The sequence below is a fragment of the Schistocerca americana genome, chromosome 10 (assembly GCF_021461395.2).
Source record: "Schistocerca americana isolate TAMUIC-IGC-003095 chromosome 10, iqSchAmer2.1, whole genome shotgun sequence".
NCBI lineage: Eukaryota > Metazoa > Arthropoda > Insecta > Orthoptera > Acrididae > Schistocerca > Schistocerca americana.
In genome coordinates this window covers 56,884,841-56,905,085 of record NC_060128.1, presented here as the reverse complement: position 1 = coordinate 56,905,085, position 20,245 = coordinate 56,884,841, and the positions used below count along the sequence as shown (strand labels likewise).

At 43.9% G+C, this 20,245-nt stretch overlaps 1 protein-coding gene across 2 annotated transcripts in view; it reads right to left on the bottom strand.

Moving 5' to 3' along the window:
- The window catches only part of LOC124552669 (guanine nucleotide-binding protein subunit alpha-11-like), a 113,649-nt gene that overhangs the window by 54,758 nt on the left and 38,646 nt on the right, over window positions 1-20,245 (bottom strand). For both annotated transcript variants that reach the window (XM_047126992.1, XM_047126993.1), the window contains exon 2: window positions 5,890-6,074. In XM_047126992.1, the coding sequence (XP_046982948.1) occupies window positions 5,890-6,074 (185 nt within the window). The remainder of the gene's footprint in view (window positions 1-5,889; window positions 6,075-20,245) is intronic.

Genomic DNA, 20,245 nt, shown 5'->3' with positions numbered 1-20,245 from the left:
ACTATGCATACGTCCACACCATTAATTGTCATTTTGCCTCTTCATGTCTACAACTGATATTTGGTGGGTGTGTACACTGAGATGGAACTCATTACAAAATTTTAATTCATTGTATGCTTCATGTACACAAACAATAGACATATGATCTGTGTATAGAACTATTTAGAACTAAAAAACAGTATTTCATAAAGTATATTAAATGATGTCTCTCCTAAGAGTCATCAGGCACATTTTTTCTGCTGCTTCTGCAGTTATTTGCAATTTTGTTTTTGTATTTTTTAGCTGGAGTCAGCTGAAACAAATACTGGTCATTAGGTCTTTAATGATGGAAAACATCCATTTGTTTCCTGTTACAAACAAAATGTTTTTTGAAGAGTATTTCATGTGCCCTTTTGATAGAGCAGTCTCAGATTTGTCTAGTGCAATATTCATTTTATCACTTTGTACTAACAGACAGTAAGACATGAAGAATAACCAGCAGCAGTATTCCAGCACCATCCTGGCCCACACTGACTGCTACCACAAAGCATGCAGCGCTACTGAGTCGCTGCTGGATTGATGTTTATTCTTCGTGTTTTACTGTTCCTATTAATACGTATTGCTAATCCAGATATAGCAGTAGACTAAATTGTGAGCACTCTATTGAATGGGCATGTAAAATATGATTTTGTTTGTAATGAGAAACAAACCTACTCTGTATGCTTTCTGTTGACAATGGAAGTTATGTGAAAGACGTGATGAGCTGTAATTGTTTGGGCTGAGCCCAGCTACACAATACAAAAACAAAATTGCAAATAACTGCAGAAAAAGCAGAGAAATGTGCCTGACAACACCTGATATAAAAAAGCAGAGATATTTTATCAGTTCACAGGTAGTACTTCTAAGTCCAGGATTCCACAATTTATCTGGCAATATTGTAATACTGACCCATTTAAAAGCTTTTTCAAGGCTGAGATAGGATAATATGTCCTTTTCTTCCATGCCACAGATCAGTTCAACAAGGAATTGAGCAGCTGGTACACTCATGAATTTGTTTGTTAAAAACCATTATGTTATTCAAAAATTAAATTTTGATTTGCTCAGTAAATTTATGGCCTTATTGATGATAGCCTTTCCTATTGTCTTTAAGAACAAAGGTAGAAAAGATATCAGACTGAAATTTTCTTTTATGATTGTCGTATTTCTTAAAGAAAATGTGGTTACCTCAGATATTTTCAGTTTTTCTGGTATTGTACCAAAAGAAAATGGCACATGATATTAATAAAGTGGAGCATTGCACGGTAATTCACTTTCGGTAGCAGTCAAGGGCACCCATGCTCGGGAGAGGGGAGGCCGTGACCTCCCCCTGGCTCTCAGGGAAAGAAAAAATATAGTGTAGTCGGGTGTTTTTCTTTCCAGAAAATGATTTAAAAGTCAGTATTATGAAGAGTTTTTCACAGGACCAGAACAACACTTTTTTTGTGGCTACTAACAAGTTACCATTCAGCTTTCAAAATGTTAAAAATACTCCATACCCACAGGTTCAGCTCCCCACCCCCCGCACCCACCCTCACAATAGAAACTATCGTATAGAAGTCCTTGATAGCAGTGAAAATGTTGCAGCTGCGTATGTCAATACAGAAGACTCCTTTAGCTAACTGGTTCAAACAGAAATAGCTTGGTACATTTCCACTGCTGCTGATAACGAATTAATGTATCATGCTTCACTTTATTAACGTGCTGTGTCACTTTGTTTTGCCACTCAATCAGTGCCTGATAGTACTGTGGTGTGGATAATTTACACACATCTCTAGAAAAAAACTAAACATTAATTATGAATTTTTTTTTTCGATGTGATAATTACAACTTTATAACTACAGCATTGTAGGCTACCTCCTTTGAAGTAAATTTTGCTGTACCACCATGTGGTTTGACTTTGCCTTAAAAACACCATAGATGGCAATGTAGTGATACTCACAAATACTAATTGTGTCTTTGATGACTCAGTGAATTACACATATAAAAAAAAAATTGCATCACCCCGGTTCCCAGAACTCGTGAAGACAGACATTGGCTGTGGATATTGTATCACAGACGCAGTCCCTTTTACTGTTCAGAGACGTAACTAAAACCGCCCAAAGAAGTAAGCAACTGTGCATTAGCAGCACTTATTAGACAGAGAGGGTCCAATGGGCGATCAGTTCCAGTCATTCCACCAGGAAGAAGGTACAATGCTCGTGTTGTCTGTAGTTCAACCACATCTAGACCATCAATACCACGGTTCGATCGTGTCCACATTGTTACTTTGTGCCAGGAAGGGCCCTCAACAAGGGAAGTCTCCAGGCGTCTCAGAGTGAACCAAAGCAATGTTGTTCGGACATGAATAAGATACAGAGAGACAGGAACTGTCGATGACATGCCTCGCTCTAGCCGCCCAAAGGCTACTACTGCAGTGGATAGCTGCTACCTATGGATTATGGATTGGAGGAACCCTGACAGCAACACCACCGTGTTGAATAACACTTTTCATGTAGCAACAGGACATCACGTTAAGACTCAGACTGTGTGCAATACACTGCACGATGCGCAACTTCACTCCCGACATCCATGACAAGGTCCATCTCTGCAACCACGGCACCATGCAGTGCGGTACAGATGTGCCCAACAACATGCCGAATGGACCTCTCAGGATTGGCATCACGTTCTCTTCACCAATGAGTGTCACATATGCCTTCAACCAGACTATCGTCGGAGACGTGTTTGGTGGCAACCCAGTCAGGATGAACACCTTAGACATACTGTCCAGCGAGTGCAGCAAGGTGGAGGCTCTCTGCTGTTTTGGGGTGGCATTATGTGGGGCCGACGTGCGTCGCTGGTGGTCATGGAGGGCGCCGCTACAATACGTCTATGCCATCCTGCAACCATATTGGCAGCATATTAGCTAGGCATTCATCTCCATGGATGACAATTCACATCCCCATCGTCCACATCTTGTGAATGACTTCCTTCGGGATAATGACATCACTCAACTAGAGTGGCCAGCATGTTCCCCAGGCATGAACCATATCGAACATGCCCGGGATAAAATGAAAAGGGCTGTTTATGTATGATGTGACCCAACCACTCTGAAGGATCTATGCCAAATCGCTGTCAAGGAGTGGGTCAATCTGGACCTATGATGAACTTGTAGATAGTATGTCACAATGAATACAGGCATGCACCAATGCAAGAGGACATGCTACTGGCTGTTAGAGGTACCTGTCTGTACAGCAATCTGGACCACCACCTCTGAAGGTCTCACTGTATGGTGGTGCAACATGCAATGTGTGGTTTTCATGAGCAATAGAAAGGGCGGAAATGATGTTTATGTTGATATCTATTCCAATTTTCTGTACAGGTTCCAGAACTCTCAGAATCGAGATGATGCAAAACTTTTTTTGATGTGTGTATTGTAGTTGTGACAGGTAGAACAGACAACAGAGTGCTTCCGTGTTGTTCATGACCAATGTGTTTTCCACACCTGGTATGGTGCATATGGGCTGTGAACAGTGTCACATATCGAACAGTCACTGTGAAGGACATAGAGATGCCACAAATGTGATATAGCATTATCGGCACTTGACAGAGCCTGAACTGGATCTCATTGTGGATTCCTATTTGGACAGTTGGTAAAATCATTTAATATCCAAATTTCTGGGGTATTCGGATGAGACAATGCCTTGATGTTGGAGTGTGTGGGAATGTCAGGACAGGCATACTCATCCTCAAGATTCCAATGCATGATATATGACCACAACAAGGGGGGGGGGGGTCTTGTGTATTGTGTACGAGCACATCGTAACCCTTTCACATCTGCATGATGTAACATAACAAATAACAGACTCCCTGCAATATTCTGTGTCATCTCACACTGTCAGAGATTAGCATCAGCCAGACTAGGGAATTAGTGTCCCACATGTTGGCTGTGATTAACACCATGTCACAAATGGCTGCATTTGAAGTGGTGCAGTCACTGGGAAGTACGAACTGTTGATGAATGGTGTCACATTGAGTTCACTGATGAACTGCAGTTGTATACTACATTGTATGACCGTCGCCAGCAAGTATGGTGGTGCCCTGGAAGTCCCATGCTTCCCATATATTGGAGAGGCACAGTAACATTGCTCCTTGCATCATCAGGTGTAACTTCAGGTCACAGCTGGTAGTGATTGATGAAAATCTGAATGTGCAATGGTATGGTTGTGGATGTCTTATGTATAACCTTTCATGTGACAATACTGCGATGCCATTTTTCAATAGGACGTAGCTCATCCTCATGTGGCAAGTGTCTCTATAAACTGTCTGTAACAACGAAAATAACCAATTTTTGACAGTGTAATGTAATTGGATAGCTAAAATATCATACTGACCACATGCAGCAGGAGAACACACATATTAAAAAAAGTTTTACTTATGGAACATTTTATAGCCAGTGGCTCCTTTTCCCAACAGAAGGGTTGAAGTGAAAGGAAGAGGGGTGGAGGGAAAGGAACTGGAGAGCTTTAGGAAGAGGGTAGAGTTCGGAAAAGACAGCCAGAGTCCTGGGTCAGGGGAGACTTACTGCACAGGATGAGAAGGAAAGCCTGATTGTTGGGGACCGCACCGGACGAAACTTCAAAATCTGAGAGCTTAAAGGTGGAAGACGGGGTAATGTACAAGATGGAGATAAATGCTAAAACACTGTGCATGAGTGAATAAGAATGAAAAGCTAAGTGCATTTTATTATTTAATTGGATAGATAAAACAATCTACCCACCAAGCAATGGCAGAAAACATACATAAAAGACTGTTGTGATTGGCAAGCTTCCGGAGCCAGTGGCTCCTTCTTCAGACAGAAAGGTTCAAGAGGAAGGAAGAAGGGTGAAGGAAAAGGACTGGATAGTCTAGGAATAAGGGTAGATTTTGGGAAAGTTCTGATTCTGGGTGACTTTCCCGCCAAGCGGCGGTTGATCATTCCAAAGATATTTGATAGACATAATGTCGACATCTATGGTCAAAGGTCGATATAGGATCAGTTGACTCTGCTGTCTACGAATGAATACTGACAGTGCGTGCAAAATTTAAATGATTGAAAAATATTTTTACATACTGGTACGTGATAAGGAAAATAAACTTAAAAACGGGAGATAAATGTCCACTGAGCCTGAAAATACGGGAGCCGGGAGATTATGAAAAAATGTCTCTAAATACAGGAGATCCCAGGATATACGGGAGAGTTGGTCACCCTATGATTGGTGGGTAAATTGGAAATATACTTAACTTTTTTTATGTGTCATTCTACAGAAAAATGCCATTGTTTAATGACTCTTCCTGTTAAATCATATGCCCACAATTTATGACAGGTAATTCTTACTTCTTGACACTTGCCTGTGTTCAACATCTTATTCATTGTTGGAGTGAGCAGACATGTGATGTAAATGATTAGTGTAAAGATAAACTGTAAATATGTTTGATAAAACACTGTACACAACATATCAAAATTAAGAACACAACATGTTAATGTGGACCTACAGAAGATAATATTACTGTATGCATGAATTCGTATTTTTTTTAAATTGTTTCCTTTTTCAATTAACTTTATATCTTTGATAAGTTTTGCAAACTATCCATGGGTAAATAAAAGCCGAACTCAATAAGTAACTAAATAAGTTATGTACCATACAATTATTCAGGTTATTCGGACATTATCTGGAGATAAATCTCTCTTCTCTCTCTTATCACTCTCTCTCTCTCTCTCTCTCTCTCTCTCTCTCTCTCTCTCTATCTCTCTCTCTCTCTCTCACACACACACACACACACACACACACACACACACACCACACACACACACGCACACAATGTACTCAGTGTCTGTGTTCTTTAGGTAGTTACCTCTGTTGTCTCTAATTCATAAGGAAATCCATACAGCTCCATTGCCATTATCAGTTTCTGAGCTTCTGAGATAATGTTTTGGCAAATTATTGGTTTGTATGTCATTCGTTCAGCCTCTTGAAAAGCACCTTCTTCAATGATCCTGACCTGCTTCATAAATGTCGATTTTCCCGAGGATCCACAACCTGCAATTAATACAAAAATTGCGGTTACCAAAATCTGGGTGCCATTTAAGTAGGGTTCGAAACATATGGAGATTACCGCTTTTTAAAGCAATAAAAGACGGGGCAAATACAATCAAAATGAGAAAATCAATGGAAGGATAGAAACTAAAGAATGTGCTATGGAATATTACATGAATATTACATGAATGCTCATGAAAATGGGGAGTTATTTTAAATGTTTGAGTAGCCTTGTTGCAGTAGTGGCGATTAAGTCAAATTAGGTCAGCTGATGACTTATTATGATATAAAAACATTTACCAAGTTTCCAGAATGAAATCTTTACTCTGCAGCAGATTGTGTGCTGAGGTGAAACTTGGTGGCAAATTAAAACTGTGTGCTGGACCAAGACATATGGTGTCACAGAAAACAATATTTAATGAAACTTCCTGGCAGATTAAAACTGTGTGCCCGACCGAGACTCGAACTCGGGACCTTTGCCTTTCGCGGGCAAGTGCTCTACCAACTGAGCTACCGAAGCACGACTCACGCCCGGTACTCACAGCTTTACTTCTGCCAGTACCTCTAGAGCACTTGCCCGCGAAAGACAAAGGTCCCGAGTTCGAGTCTCGGTCGGGCACACAGTTTTAATCTGCCAGGAAGTTTCATATCAGCGCACACTCCGCTGCAGAGTGAAAAACTCATTCTGGAAACATCCCCCAGGCTGTGGCTAAGCCATGTCTCCGCAATATCCTTTCTTTCAGGAGTGCTAGTTCTGCAAGGTTCGCAGGAGAGCTTCTGTAAAGTTTGGAAGGCAGGAGACGAGGTACTGGCAGAAGTAAAGCTGTGAGTACCGGGTGTGAGTCGTGCTTCGGTAACTCAGTTGGTAGAGCACTTGCCCGCGAAAGGCAAAGGTCCCGAGTTCGAGTCTCGGTCGGGCACACAGTTTTAATCTGCCAGGAAGTTTCATATCAGCGCACACTCTGCTGCAGAGTGAAAAACTCATTATGGCAATATTTAATGTTAATAAGCTCAACTTCGTTGTGTTCAATCTGGAAACTAGTATGACACAGCTCTCCAAACTATCCTAACCTGTTCAAGTCTCATTATCTCCACATAAACTACTACAACCTGTAGTCATTGGAACATTGCTCTCCACCTATAAATTTTACACCTCACACTTCTCTCTGTTGCCATATTAATGGCCCCTTAATGCCTTAGGATGTGCCCCATTAACTGATCTATTCTTTTGGTCAGGTTGTGTCATAAATTTCGTTTTCCCACAATTCATTTCAGCGTTTCATTATTAGTAATTCAATCTACTGATCTGATCTTCAACACTCTTGTAGCAATGTATTTAAGAACCTTCTACCTGTGTTCTCTACTTGCCAGCATTGCTAACCGTCCACATTTCATTTCTGCCTGTGGTTACACTGTGACAGGTACCTTCGGAAGAGACTGCTTAACTCCTACATTTATATTCTGTGCTAACAGATTTCTTTTTATCAGAAATGCTGTACTTGCTATTGTCAGTCTGCATTTTATGAGAGCATGCCTCTGAATTTTTATGTGAAAACTCTTAAAGCTTTTTAAATAAAACAAACTTTGTTAACATTCTACACATTTATTCTTCGTGTCTGCATATTTATTTCTCAGCATTGTCACATGGTAACAGACACATTTCTCCCAACAAGAGTCCAGTTTGCTGAAACAGTCACTGTAGAATGTTCGACTTTGTTGTTGGAGCCACAACATCACCTTTGCTTGCAGTGCTTCATCACATCAAAGTGTAGTCCTCAAAGGTGCTCATTAAGTCCTGGAAACAGACAAAAATCGGATGGGGTCAAGTTAGGACTGTATGAAGGATAATGAATGGCAGTGGACCAGAGGTGTTAGATCGTTGCAGGTGTCACAGTACTGATTAAATTATCTGTCAGAGTCATGCTGAAGGAGATTGTGCTCAGTGTGAGGACAAGCTCTTCAAACTGACACTTTTGATTACAGCACGCTGTTTCTCATGCACCGACATAGTTACGTTACACAGCATCGTGTTACCCACTACAATTTGGAGCCCTCTAGCAGCAGAGAGTTGCAACCTGGGTCAGTAAAGTGGCAAAGTCAACCAAGTAATATGCATGTCTATAATACCTCAACTGATATTTAGATCATAATAAAAAATTTGGAGGAATTACTTTCTGGCATGCCCTCGTATATCTTCGCTACTTTGGCTGTTGTTAGTTATTTTGCTGCCCAAGTAATATAATTCATCTACTAACTTTTTCATCTGATTTCCGACTCTAATTCTTACAACATCACCTCACTGAATTCAACTACTTTCCATTACCCTTGTTTTACTTCTGTCAGAGTCATCTTATTTCTTTTTTTCAAATTATTTTCCTTTCTGTTCAGCTGCTCTTCAAAGTCCTCTGCCATATTTAACAGAATTACAATACCATCAGCAAATCTGAAAGATCCCATTTCTTCTTCCTGAACTTAAATTCACTTTCCAGATTTTGTCGCGGTTCTCTTTACTGCTTGCTCTAAATATGGACTTTATAACCTGGGATCACAACGTCGTCTCACTCTCTTCTTAGCTATGGTGTCCCTTTCATTTTCTTGGGCAGTTACAGCTAGTCTGCTTTCTATACACGTTGTACATAACTCTTCACTATCTGTACTTTATCTCTGATAACATCATAATTTCACAACTATTTTGTTCATCACAATTATTGTTACTCTGAACTACAGAACAACAACACAAAATTACACTATGTGATCAAAAGTGTCAAAACACCTGGCTGAAAATGACTTGTGGCAACCTCCATCGGTAATGATGGAATTCAATATAGTGTTGGCCCACCCTTAGCCTCGATGACAGCTTCCACTCTTGCAGGCATAAGTTCAATCAGGTGCTGGAAGGTTTCTTGCGGAATGGCAGCCCATTCTTCACGGAGCGCTGCACTGAGGAAAGGTATTGATGTCAGTCGGGGAGGTCTGGCATGAAGTTAGCATTCCAAAACGTCCCAAAGGTGTTCTATAGGGTTCAGGTCGGGACCCTGTGCAGGCCAGTCCATTACAGGGATGTTATTGTCATGTAATCACTCCGCCACATGCCGTGCATTATGAACAGGTGCTCGATCGTGTTGAAAGATGCAGTCGCCATCCCTGAATTGCTCTTCAACGGTGAAAGCAAGAAGATGCTTAAAACATCAATGAAGGCCTCTACTGTGATAGTCCCAGGCAAAACAACAAGGGGTGCAAGCCCCCTCTTTGAAAAACACTACCACACCATAACACCACCTCCTCCGAATTTTGCTTTTGGCATTGCACATGCTGGCAGATGTTCACCGGGCATTTGCCGTACCCGCACCCTGCCATCGGCTTGCTACATTGTGTACCGTGATTTGTCACTCCGCACAACATTTTTCCACTGTTCAATCGTCCAATGTTTATGCTCCTTACACCAGGTAAGGCATCATTTGGCATTTATCGGCGTCGTGTGTGGCTTATGAGCAGCCGCTCGACCATGAAATCCAAGTTTTCTCACCTCCTGCCTAACTGTCATAGTACTTGCAATGGATCCTGATGCAGTTTGGAATTCCTGTGTGATGATCTGGATGGATGTCTGCCTATTACACATTACGGCCCTCTTCAACTGTTGGCGGTCTTTTGTCAGTCAACAAATGAGGTCGGTCTGTACGCTTTTGTGCTGTGCGTGTCCCTTCACGTTTCCACTTGAGTATCACTTCAGAAACAGTGGAACTAGGGATGTTTAGGAGTGAGAAAATCTCACATACACATATGACACAAGTGTCACCCAGTCACCTTACCACATTCAATGTCTGTGAGTTCTGCAGAGTGCCCCATTCTGCTCTCTCACGATGTCTAATGACTACTGAGATCGCTGATATGGAGTACCGGGCAGTATGTGGCAGCACAATGCACCTAATATGAAAAAAGTATGTTTTGAGAGGTGTCCGGATGCTTTTGATCACATAGTGTATAATTAATGCACATGTATTTTAACAACAGTGCTGCAGAGGACATATTAACGGGAAACAAAAGACTAGCTAGTCCAATGTGTATTAGTATTCAAAATTTTGACTTTGCTGTCGAATGTGTGCTGACACGAAACTTCTTGTCAGATTACAGCAGTGTGCTGGACTGAGACTCGAACTCAGGATCTTTGCCTTTCATGGGCAAATTCTCTACAAACTGAGCTACCCAACCACAGCTTGTGGCCCATCAGTCAATAGAGCACTTGCCCGCAAAAGGCAAAGGTCCTTGATTCGAGTCTCAGTCCAGCACACAGTTTCAATCAGCTAGGAAGTTTCATATCAGCTCACATTGCACTGGAGAATGAAAATTTCACTCTGGAAACATCCACCAGGCTGTGGCTATGCCATTTCTCCACAATATCCTTTCTTCCAGGGGGACTAGTTCCGCAAGTTTCACAGGAGAGCTTCTGTGAAATTTGGAATGTGGGAGATTAGGTACTGGCGGAAGTAATGGTGCGTCATGCTCGAGTAGCTCAGTCACTAGAGGTCCCGAGTTCGAGTTTCGATCCAGCACACTGGTTTCATCTGCCAGGAAGTTTTGTATTAGTATTTCTAACAGCATTTATACTTCACTGCATCAGTTACAGCCACTACTCTCGTCTCACTGATAATGTTAATGTACTTCTGTGAGGCCAGAATGTGTAGGTCACTGGAATGGTTCATCACACTGCGAAAGTTTGAAGATTGGAGCCACTTGTTACTTGAAGCTGATGTGGACGATCTAGACAAGATGGCGGCGAGTGTAAAAGTAATTCGTGTATACCCGCGAAAAAAAGTAAATTTCGGTAGTACAAAGAATACGTGTGTAAATCCATTAAGTGAACTGAAAAACCTTACAAAATTACGTGAAGTAAATAGTTTGTGTAAGGATGACTCTGTTGTATTGCTGGGAGGATCAAATGACGTATATAGAAATGACTCGTTCAAGGCTAGCACAGAATTGAGAAAATGCCTCAGTAATTTATCTCAAACGAATGTACTCGTTGTAAATATCCCGCATCGTCACGATTTACCGAGGTGGTCCTGTGTAAACAGTGAAATTCATGCCACAAACAAGAGTTTCAGTGAAATATGTACTCACTTCGTAAATGCAGACGTTATTGACATAAACAGTTTGGAGCGAAGGCTCCATACAGTTCACGGTCTTCATTTGAATGTATTAGGAAAGGAGGTACTTACGGAAAAAATTTTTACTCGTATTTCGCGGTGCAGTGAAGTACCCAGGACAAGTGGAAATCGATCGCAAGTAACAAAGCGTTCTTTTCATGCAGCGAACAATATAGCCGCCAATCAGAGTCAAATCACTAAATGGTTTAAAACTAATAGGCCAGAAAGTAACATTCAACACTCAAATTACGAAATGGTTCAAACCAAAAAGAAATGAAGCACAAATATTGCAAGCTCCAAAAATACTGGAAGACAAACAAGCTGCTGTACGCGTGTCTTCCAGAACGAGGAAAGCTCCAGAGAGGAGTAGTGATTTTTTATGGCTGGCACCATGGAAATCACTTCAGCACCATCCAGATCCAACGCCATCAAGAATATAACTATGGATGTAAGTACACAATATCAAAGTGACGAAGAAATGTACAAGCCAAGTGAGCAAGCTGATGGCCTGCTACAGAAGAATCCAGACCTACGCTTTTGTGAGGATGGCTCATTATTAAATATTAGGTCTTTAAAAAATAAAATTGATAATTTTGCTAGTAACTATATAATGCATTGTAATATAAATTAGTTAAGTGCTGAATACTCATGTGACTAAAGCTCTAAGTTAGATGAGCTACAAGCTATTTATCTGAATTTCTAAATGTTAAAGTAATTTGTTTAAATGAACACTGGCTTAGTAGTGATACCACAAAAATCTTAAATAAAATTGAAAACTTCAAGGAAGCTACCAGCTTTTGTAGGATAAATAAGTAACGAGGGTGTTCATGCATACTCATTCATTCTGATTTAGATTACCATGGATGATGTGACTTTAATTGTTTTCATGAAGAGTGTATTTTTGAGGGTTGCTGTGTTGAGTTAAAGGACTTAAATGTTGTTATAAAATCAATTTATAGAATCCTAGGGAAGGTGACAACTGAGCATTTCCTACGTGAATGTCAGAGTTTGTTAGAATACGTCAGTAAAGAAAAGAGGAACAAAATTGTAGTTGCTGCTGATTTCAACATCAACGTGTTGAATGAAACATGTGAGGTATCAAAATTTACATACTTAATAAAAAAATATGGCTTCAAATTAAATTTTTCTGAATCTACAAGAGAAAAATGCTCAGTCAGCTACATACATTGACAATATTTTAACAAATTACGTAATTGAAGATGGATATAAATTCTGTCTAGATCTAGGAATATCTGATCATTCAGCATTATTCATTGAGCTACCCAGAGCAGGTAGAGAAGTCCCATGTAAAAAAGCTTATGTAAGAAGGATCTTCAACCAAGAAACGTTGACTCTATTCCATGATAAGCTGAAGGAGACAGAATGACACTTTGATAAAAATATTTCATGCACAGCAAATTTTGAAGCATTTCTAAGCGATTTTCTAAGTGTTTTCAATGATATGTTTCCACAAAAAACTTATTTTAATAAAATTACAAAATTAAAATGGATCACTAAAGGTATAAAAATCTCCAGTGCTAAGAAAAGGCAGCTACATAAGGAACTAAGACATAATAAAAAAATTGAATTTATTGAATATGTTAAACAATACAAAGGTACATTTAAGAAAGTTGTCAAAGCAGCAAAGCAAATGACAAATAATAAATTAATCTTAAAACATGACAATAAATCGAAGGCAGTGTGGTCAGTTGTAAAACACGAATTGGGTATCAAAGCCTCTAGACATGTAATTAGTACAATTAAGCTTGAAGATGAGATCATTGTAAATCTGGCTCAAATTTCAGAATGCTTCAATGAACTCTTCATTAATGTAGTAAAACCAGAGGTTAATGTTGCAAATTATGAGAACAATGTATGTCCCTTTGGACTAAATCATAATTCTGAATGCTTCACAAAATTCAAAACAGTTTCAACAATAGATGTAGGAAACATTATATTAAAACTAAAAAACAAAAATTCTGCAGGTTGGGATGGAATACCAGCAAACGTCCTTAAATTTGTGTGTAAATTAATAGGATACCCACTACCTAAAATTATAAACCAATCCTTTGAACAAGGAAGCTTCCCAGAGGTGCTGAAGTATGCAGAAGTAAAACCGTTGCTCCAAAAAGTGTCAAGAGAGGATATGGGGAATTATCGTCCCATCTCCCTCCTTCCAGTCCTATCAAAAATCTTTGAAAATGCTGCTGCTATGCAGAATCTAAATTTTATGGAGAAATATGATACTATTACGAAAAACCAATTTGGTTTCCAGCGTGGCAAAAGTACTATTGATGCAATTAACAAGTTTATCGACAAGTCAGTACATCATTAGACAACCATAACAAAGTTGCAGGAATCTTTTGTGATCTCACAAAAACCTTTGACTCTGTAAATCATGCACTGTTTATCTATAAGCTTGACAAGTTTGGGATCAAGGGTAATGTTCTAAATTGGCTTCATACTTATCAAATAGGAAACAAGGAGCGATTGTCTTATCAAACGCAGCAAATTACTATTCAAAATGGAAAACAGTAGCCCAAGGTGTCCCTCAAGGCTCGATTCTAGGACCTATTTTGTTTTTGTTCTATGTTAATGATTTACTGAACAATGTAAATGCTCCATCAATTTTATTTGCAGATGACACATCTGTATTAATTGAAAACCAGGAGCCAGAAAACATCCCTCTCTACATAATAAACACAATGAACAAACTAGAAACATGGTTTCAATCGAATGGATTAAGATTGAACATCCCCAAAACCCACATTGTCCAATTTAGAACAAAACAGTCAAAGTCCCAAGAAATTAAAATAACTCATAAAAATCAGGACATAGAAGATGTGGATTCTGTGAAGTTTTTAGGGTTAAACCTAGATAAAAATTTAAATTGGAATAAACATGTGGACTACCTGTTAAACAAATTACGTAGCTTTGCATTTGCTATGCAAATATTTGCTGGCACAACAGACATGAATACAAGTAAAATTGCATACCACAGCTACTTTCAATCAGTTGTAAGGTATGGTATTATTTTTAGGGAAATTCAAGCAATATATTGCGCATACTAAAGTTACAGAATAGAATAATAAGGAACATGTGTATTGCCCATCCAAGGACATCATTTCGCCCACTATTTGAAAAACAACAGTTAACAGCTCCCTCCTTATCATATTTCTACACAGCAATTAAGAGTTATTCGAGAAAAACTGTTTCAATCACACGTATAGCACGAGAACAAAGACAATTTTATGCTTCCCACTCATAGCTTAAACATATATGCGCAGTCTCCTCAGTATATGGCAATGAAAATTCATAACAAGCTAAAATGTTCTGAGTATGAACCTAGAGACACTGAAAACAAAGCTATATGATATACTTGTCAAACGCTGCTACTACACTGTTGATGATTTCATCAAGGATGAACTGAACATTTGAGCAGGATAAATTTACATAGTCTTGTGTGTAAATGTAGTTGTCCTTCACAAAAGGGAGGAAAGAAAAATAAAAGTTTATATTAATGTTAATATTCTTTGTACCAATTAGGCCTAAGTTGTGTTATGCATTTTTTGATGTGTCTCCTGTACACTAATCATATGATTAGAAATTGTATGTTATGAGTTGAATAAAACACTATTCACTAGAATCCATAATCTTCAGCAGGAGGGTTGGTTTGAGCTTGTCATTGGAGACAGTATTCTGACCGTAAGGTGTTTCAACTTTTCAGGGCATCAATGTGTCACATGTGGTACACTGCAGGTAGTTTAGAGCTTTGTATCTTATGAATATGTCTGAAGAGGTCATAAGTTCTGGATGGATCAAACAGATGCTGTACCATAACGATGAACATTTTTTTGTTTAATTGCCCATGTACTGCTTTGAGTTGAAAATAAAGTTGAAATATCACAATCCACTTGCGTAGGGTCAAAGAAAATGAACTTGAAGTCTAATTCTCATGTAGTAAGTGATTTATACATAACTGGCAGACCTCACATCCAACAATTTTTACAGTGGTGGTGTTATATTCTAGTATCACATGAGTAGATGGACCCATAAAGCTATTGGTAAATTGTCAGTCCAGTCATCTGAAAGTTGGGATCTTAACTTTGCCTCAATATTGCGATGCCATAACTAAACTGACATTCTCTGTTGGTACCAATGATTTCTGGGACTCCAAAACATGGAATCCGTGATGATAAGACAGTACAGTACTGATAACGTATCTGCAGAAACGTCCTTCAGTGGAAATGTACGTATGTGTTCGTTATTCTTAAGAGATATGTGGATCCTTGAGAGGAAGGTAATGGCCCCACTAGATCATGACATATGTGGAATAAGTGAGTGTCAACTTCACTGAAAGTTTGTGTGTTTTGAAGTGTTTGCTTGTTCAGAGCGAATTCATGCTTTTATTCAAAGATTTACGTCTTGTCTCGATGAAGGCATTATCATCAAAGCTATAAACAGTGACTAAAGTATAATGGAGTAAATAATTGTTTGTCCGCAAAACTGTATGAAACTCTTAACCTAACCTGTTCCCACGTCCTAATTTTGCTTTTTAGGAGAAAGATGGCAGAAGTGAGTTCTGAAATAAAAAAATATTGCAGTGAAACTGCTGTTTGGTTTGATTAAATATCGTGCTAAATGGTAAGTATTTTATTTTCGTTGTATTACGTATTCGAATTAGTTTGAAGCGGGAACGTGTTGTATCTCCGCTTACAGTCGCTCATGTGCAGTGAACCGGCATTTATCGCCGCGCCCACGCACTATGCTCATGGGAGAGGCTTTGTGGCAATAATTGACTAAAGCGGTTTCTGGACAGGACACATTTATTTTTCCTGCCGTTACAATAAATGACAAATAATATACTTCGCTAATGTCCGTCTACATAGGCGCATTGCACTGGCGGCACGGCTCGGTCACCGATCCCGGAGGGTGTACACTCCAGTGACGAGCCGTGGCGCGACCGCGTGGACCGAGCGAGACAAAAGGCCGCGTCACAGAATGTTCTGCTCTTGGCGCGACCGGAGGCGCCGTAGCGTCCGCGAAGAAGCGAAAGACAATTTAACGGCGACTGCGTTTACGACCGCGCGTACGCATTTACGGCGGAGTCACGTTGACTCGACGCACGTGGTCCGCAGCGGAAGAACTGGGGAGACGTGTGTCGCGTCGCGTCGACTAGCTCGCACTGGTGGCAGCTTTGTTCCCGTGCGGTCCGGTGTGCGACGCACCGTTGCCGAAATTCCGCATAACGGTACAGCTGCCCCTACTTGTGTCGACAGTGCCGTAGTTCAGCCCTTTGTGCGTTGGACGGTGCTGCCGCCACACAGATCCCCCCTTGGAGAGAGGAGCTCCGTAGCTGCGAAAACGCGCCGATCGTTCGGCGGCGCGCATGTGTTTAAAGTTCGCGCACTGCGTGATGGCAGTGCGGCAGCTTTGGCGGGGGTCGGTCGGCGTCGGAAGGGCGGCGGCCCGTGACGTCAGCGCGCCGGACCGGCGAGCGTGCCGTGGGCGTGTCCTCGCGCTGACGGCTAGTGACAGCGGCAGCAGGCACTGGCTGCGACTGTCCGTAGTGATGCGCGCGAAGGCGTGCGTTGCAGGTCATGGGTGGTGACGTCTCGAAGGCGCTTGCGCGAGTGCGGTACCGTCGGAACTCGAACGCGGGTCCGGGAGCTACTACGGACAAGCCGGGCGGTGTGGTGCGCGATGTCCGGAGCTCGACGGAGAAGCAAATGAGGTAAGCTGGCGCGGGTGCCGATCCGGCCTCAACGCCCGACGCGGCGGAGGCAAAAGACGCGAACGCGGGTCCAGGAGCTGTGACGAACGCTCGACTGGAGTTACCGGCCGAAGGCACTTGCAGCTGGAGGTCGGGTCGCTACAGCGGACGGCGGCTCGTGGGCGCCGAATTCTGACGGCGTTCGGCGGCTCGGGCGCGTGATTGCCGGTTTGGGTGTCGTGGCGCGCTGGCGACGCAGCACGGCCGTTTGAATCGGACGCGGCGGCCGGCGCGCGTGACGTAGTCCGCTGGCGGCTGTGGTGGGGGCGACCGGTGCGCCTGTGGTGGGCGCGGTCCGGGCGGCCGTACCAGCTGCCTGGGCGTGGTGGAGGGAGGCGCACGTGGCGGCGCGATGACAGCAGGCTGCAGCTGTGCGTCACCGGCGGCTCCGGGTGCAGGTTCCGTCTGACCGCTGGCAGAGGGCGTGTCGTCCGTGATCAGATCTTCTGCCGGGTCGAAGAAATGCGTGGCTGATGGAGCGGGCAAGACGTAGGCTGGTTTGACGCGGTCGACTGACACTGTCGACGGCTTTCCGTTGCACTCGAGGACCAGCGTTTTGTCTCATCGGGCGATCACGCGGTGCGGTCCACTGTAGGGTGGTCGGAGAGGTGGCCGTACTGCGTCGGTACGCAACATGACGTGCGTGCAGCGCTGCAGGTCGGCGTGGACGAATATCTTCCCGGTGCCGTGCCGCGTCGGTGCGTGCGCTCGGAGGCCGGCCATGTGACTGCGCAGACGTTCCGCCAGAGTGGGTGCCACGGCGTCGTGTGGGAGTCCTGCATCTTCGACAAAATCCCCCGGGATTGTCAGAGATTGCCCGTAAACAAGGTCGGCAGGTGACGCGCCGATCTCCTCCTTCGGCGTGACTCGCAGGCCGAGCAGCACCAGTGGAAGCGCCTCTGGCCATGAGGTGTCGTGGCAGGTTAGAGCAGCTTTGAGAGTCCTGTGGAACCGTTCGACCATGCCATTCGACGCCGGATGGTAGCTGGTTGTCCTGTGTAACCGGGTGCCACACAGTCTGGCGACGTGCGTGAACAACGCGCAGTCAAACTGGCGGCCGCGATCAGTTGTCACGTGACTGGGACATCCGAAGCGTGCCACCCAGGTGTCGACGAATGCGGCGGCGACGGTCTCGGCTGTGACGTCCGCGACGGGCGTTGCTTCCGGCCAGCGAGTGAAGCGGTCCACCATAGTTAGGAGGTACCGCTTGCCTTGTGAGAGAGGAAGCGGGCCGACGAGGTCCACGTGGACGTGTGCAAATCGGCGTGTCGCGTCCGGGAAGGTGCCCACGGGTGCGTGGGTGTGCCTCCCGACTTTGGTGCGCTGACATGCGGTGCAAGTGCGCGCCCATTCGCGACAGTCCTTCCGAAGCCCGGGCCAGACGAAACGCGCAGCCACGAGCGTCGCAGTGGTGTTGGTGCCGGGGTGTGACAGTCCGTGGACACGGTCGAAGGCACTGCGCCGGAATTTCCCCGGGAGGAACGGTCGGTGCGTGCCGGTTGAGGTGTCACACCAAATCTTCCGTGCGGAGCCGGGGACAGGCACCAGCTCCAGTTGCAGGCCGCTGGAAGTGTCGTGACGGAAGCGGTGCAGTTCTTCGTCACTCTCCTGTACTTGGGCCACGTCCTCAAAGTTCACAGGGGGTGAAATAACGGCACACACTCGGGACAAACAATCGGCGACGATATTGTCTATCCCCGAAATGTGTCGAATGTCAGTCGTGAATTGCGACACGTACTCTAATTGCTGGAGTTGGCGCGGTGAACACTTAGTGTGGTTGTTCTCGAACGCGTGGGTAATGGGTTTGTGATCGGTGAAAATGATGAACTGTCGGGCTTCTATGGACGGTCGGAAGTATTTCACCGCCGCGTACACCGTAAGCAACTCTCGGTCATAAGCGCTCCAAGCACGTTGCGAATCGGAAAGCTTTTTAGAGAAAAAACCGAGAGGCTGCCAACTCCCGCCGACGCGCTGTTGTAACGCCGCGCCGATGGCGGCCTGGCTGGCGTCCACGACTACAGCTAAGTCCGCGTCATGTACCGGGTGCGCGAGCAGCGTCGCTTCCACGAGATTCCTTTTTGAGTCTGTGAAGCTCTGCTCCATTGCGTCTGTCCAATTCACGAGGGTCTTTCCTTTTGAGGTAGGACCTTGTAACGCCTTAGTCAGCGGCTCTTGCACTGCTGCGGCGTTGGGCAGGTGTCGACGATAAAAGTTCAACATGCCGAGGTAACGTCGTAATTCTTTGTGCGTCTGCGGACGCGGCATGTTCTGTATTGCCTTCACTTTCTCCGGTAGCGGTGTCGATCCGGTGGGCGTAATTAAATGGCCGAGGAACTCAATTTCCGTCACGCCAAACTCGCATTTAGCGGGGTTAATGACGATGTCGGCTTCACTCAGGCGCTGAAAGACGGTCGTTAAGTGGCGGCGGTGGAGTTCGGGCGACTTGGAATACACCAAGATGTCGTCGAGGTAGGCGAAGCAAAGTGGCAAGCCTCGCAAGACGCCGTCCAGGAACCGCTGCCAAGTCTGGGCAGCATTCCGAAGACCGATAGTCATAAACAGGCTTTCGAAAAGCCCAAAGGGCGTTACGATGGCTGTTTTTTCGATGTCTTCGGGCGCCACTGGAATTTGGGTGTACGCCTTTGCGCAGTCAATCTTGCTGAACACCGCGCAGCCCGCCAAGGCGTAGCTGAAGTCTTGAAGGTGTGGGACTGGGTATCGGTCCGGCACTGTTCGCGAATTAAGGGCGCGATAGTCCCCACACGGGCGCCACGAATTGTCTTTTTTGGGCACTAAATGCAACGCCGATGACCATGGGCTGCTCGATGGTCGCACGATGCCTTGCCGCAGCATGGCCTCGAACTCTGCCTTTGCTGCTGCGAGTCTGTCCGGCGCGAGTCGACGTGGGCGACACGATGTGGGGGGTCCGGGTGTGGTTATTATGTGGTGCACCGTCGAATGTTTGATGTCTCTCGGTGCACCGGCTGGGCGGGTGAGGTCGGGGAATTGTTCCAGAATGTCAGCGTACGCTCCGGGGCACTTCACGGGTTTAACGCTGTAGTATGCAGCCTGCCGGCGCTGTCCCGCTATCTTTAAATTAGTTGTGGCGTCGATGAGCTGGCCGTTTGCGATGTCGGCTAGTAGCCCGTAGTGGCCGAGAAAGTCTGCACCCAGGATCGGCTCATTGACGTCGGCCACGGTAAAAGTCCACGAGAACGTGCGCCGTAGGCCCAGATCTATATTGCGGCTGTGTGTGC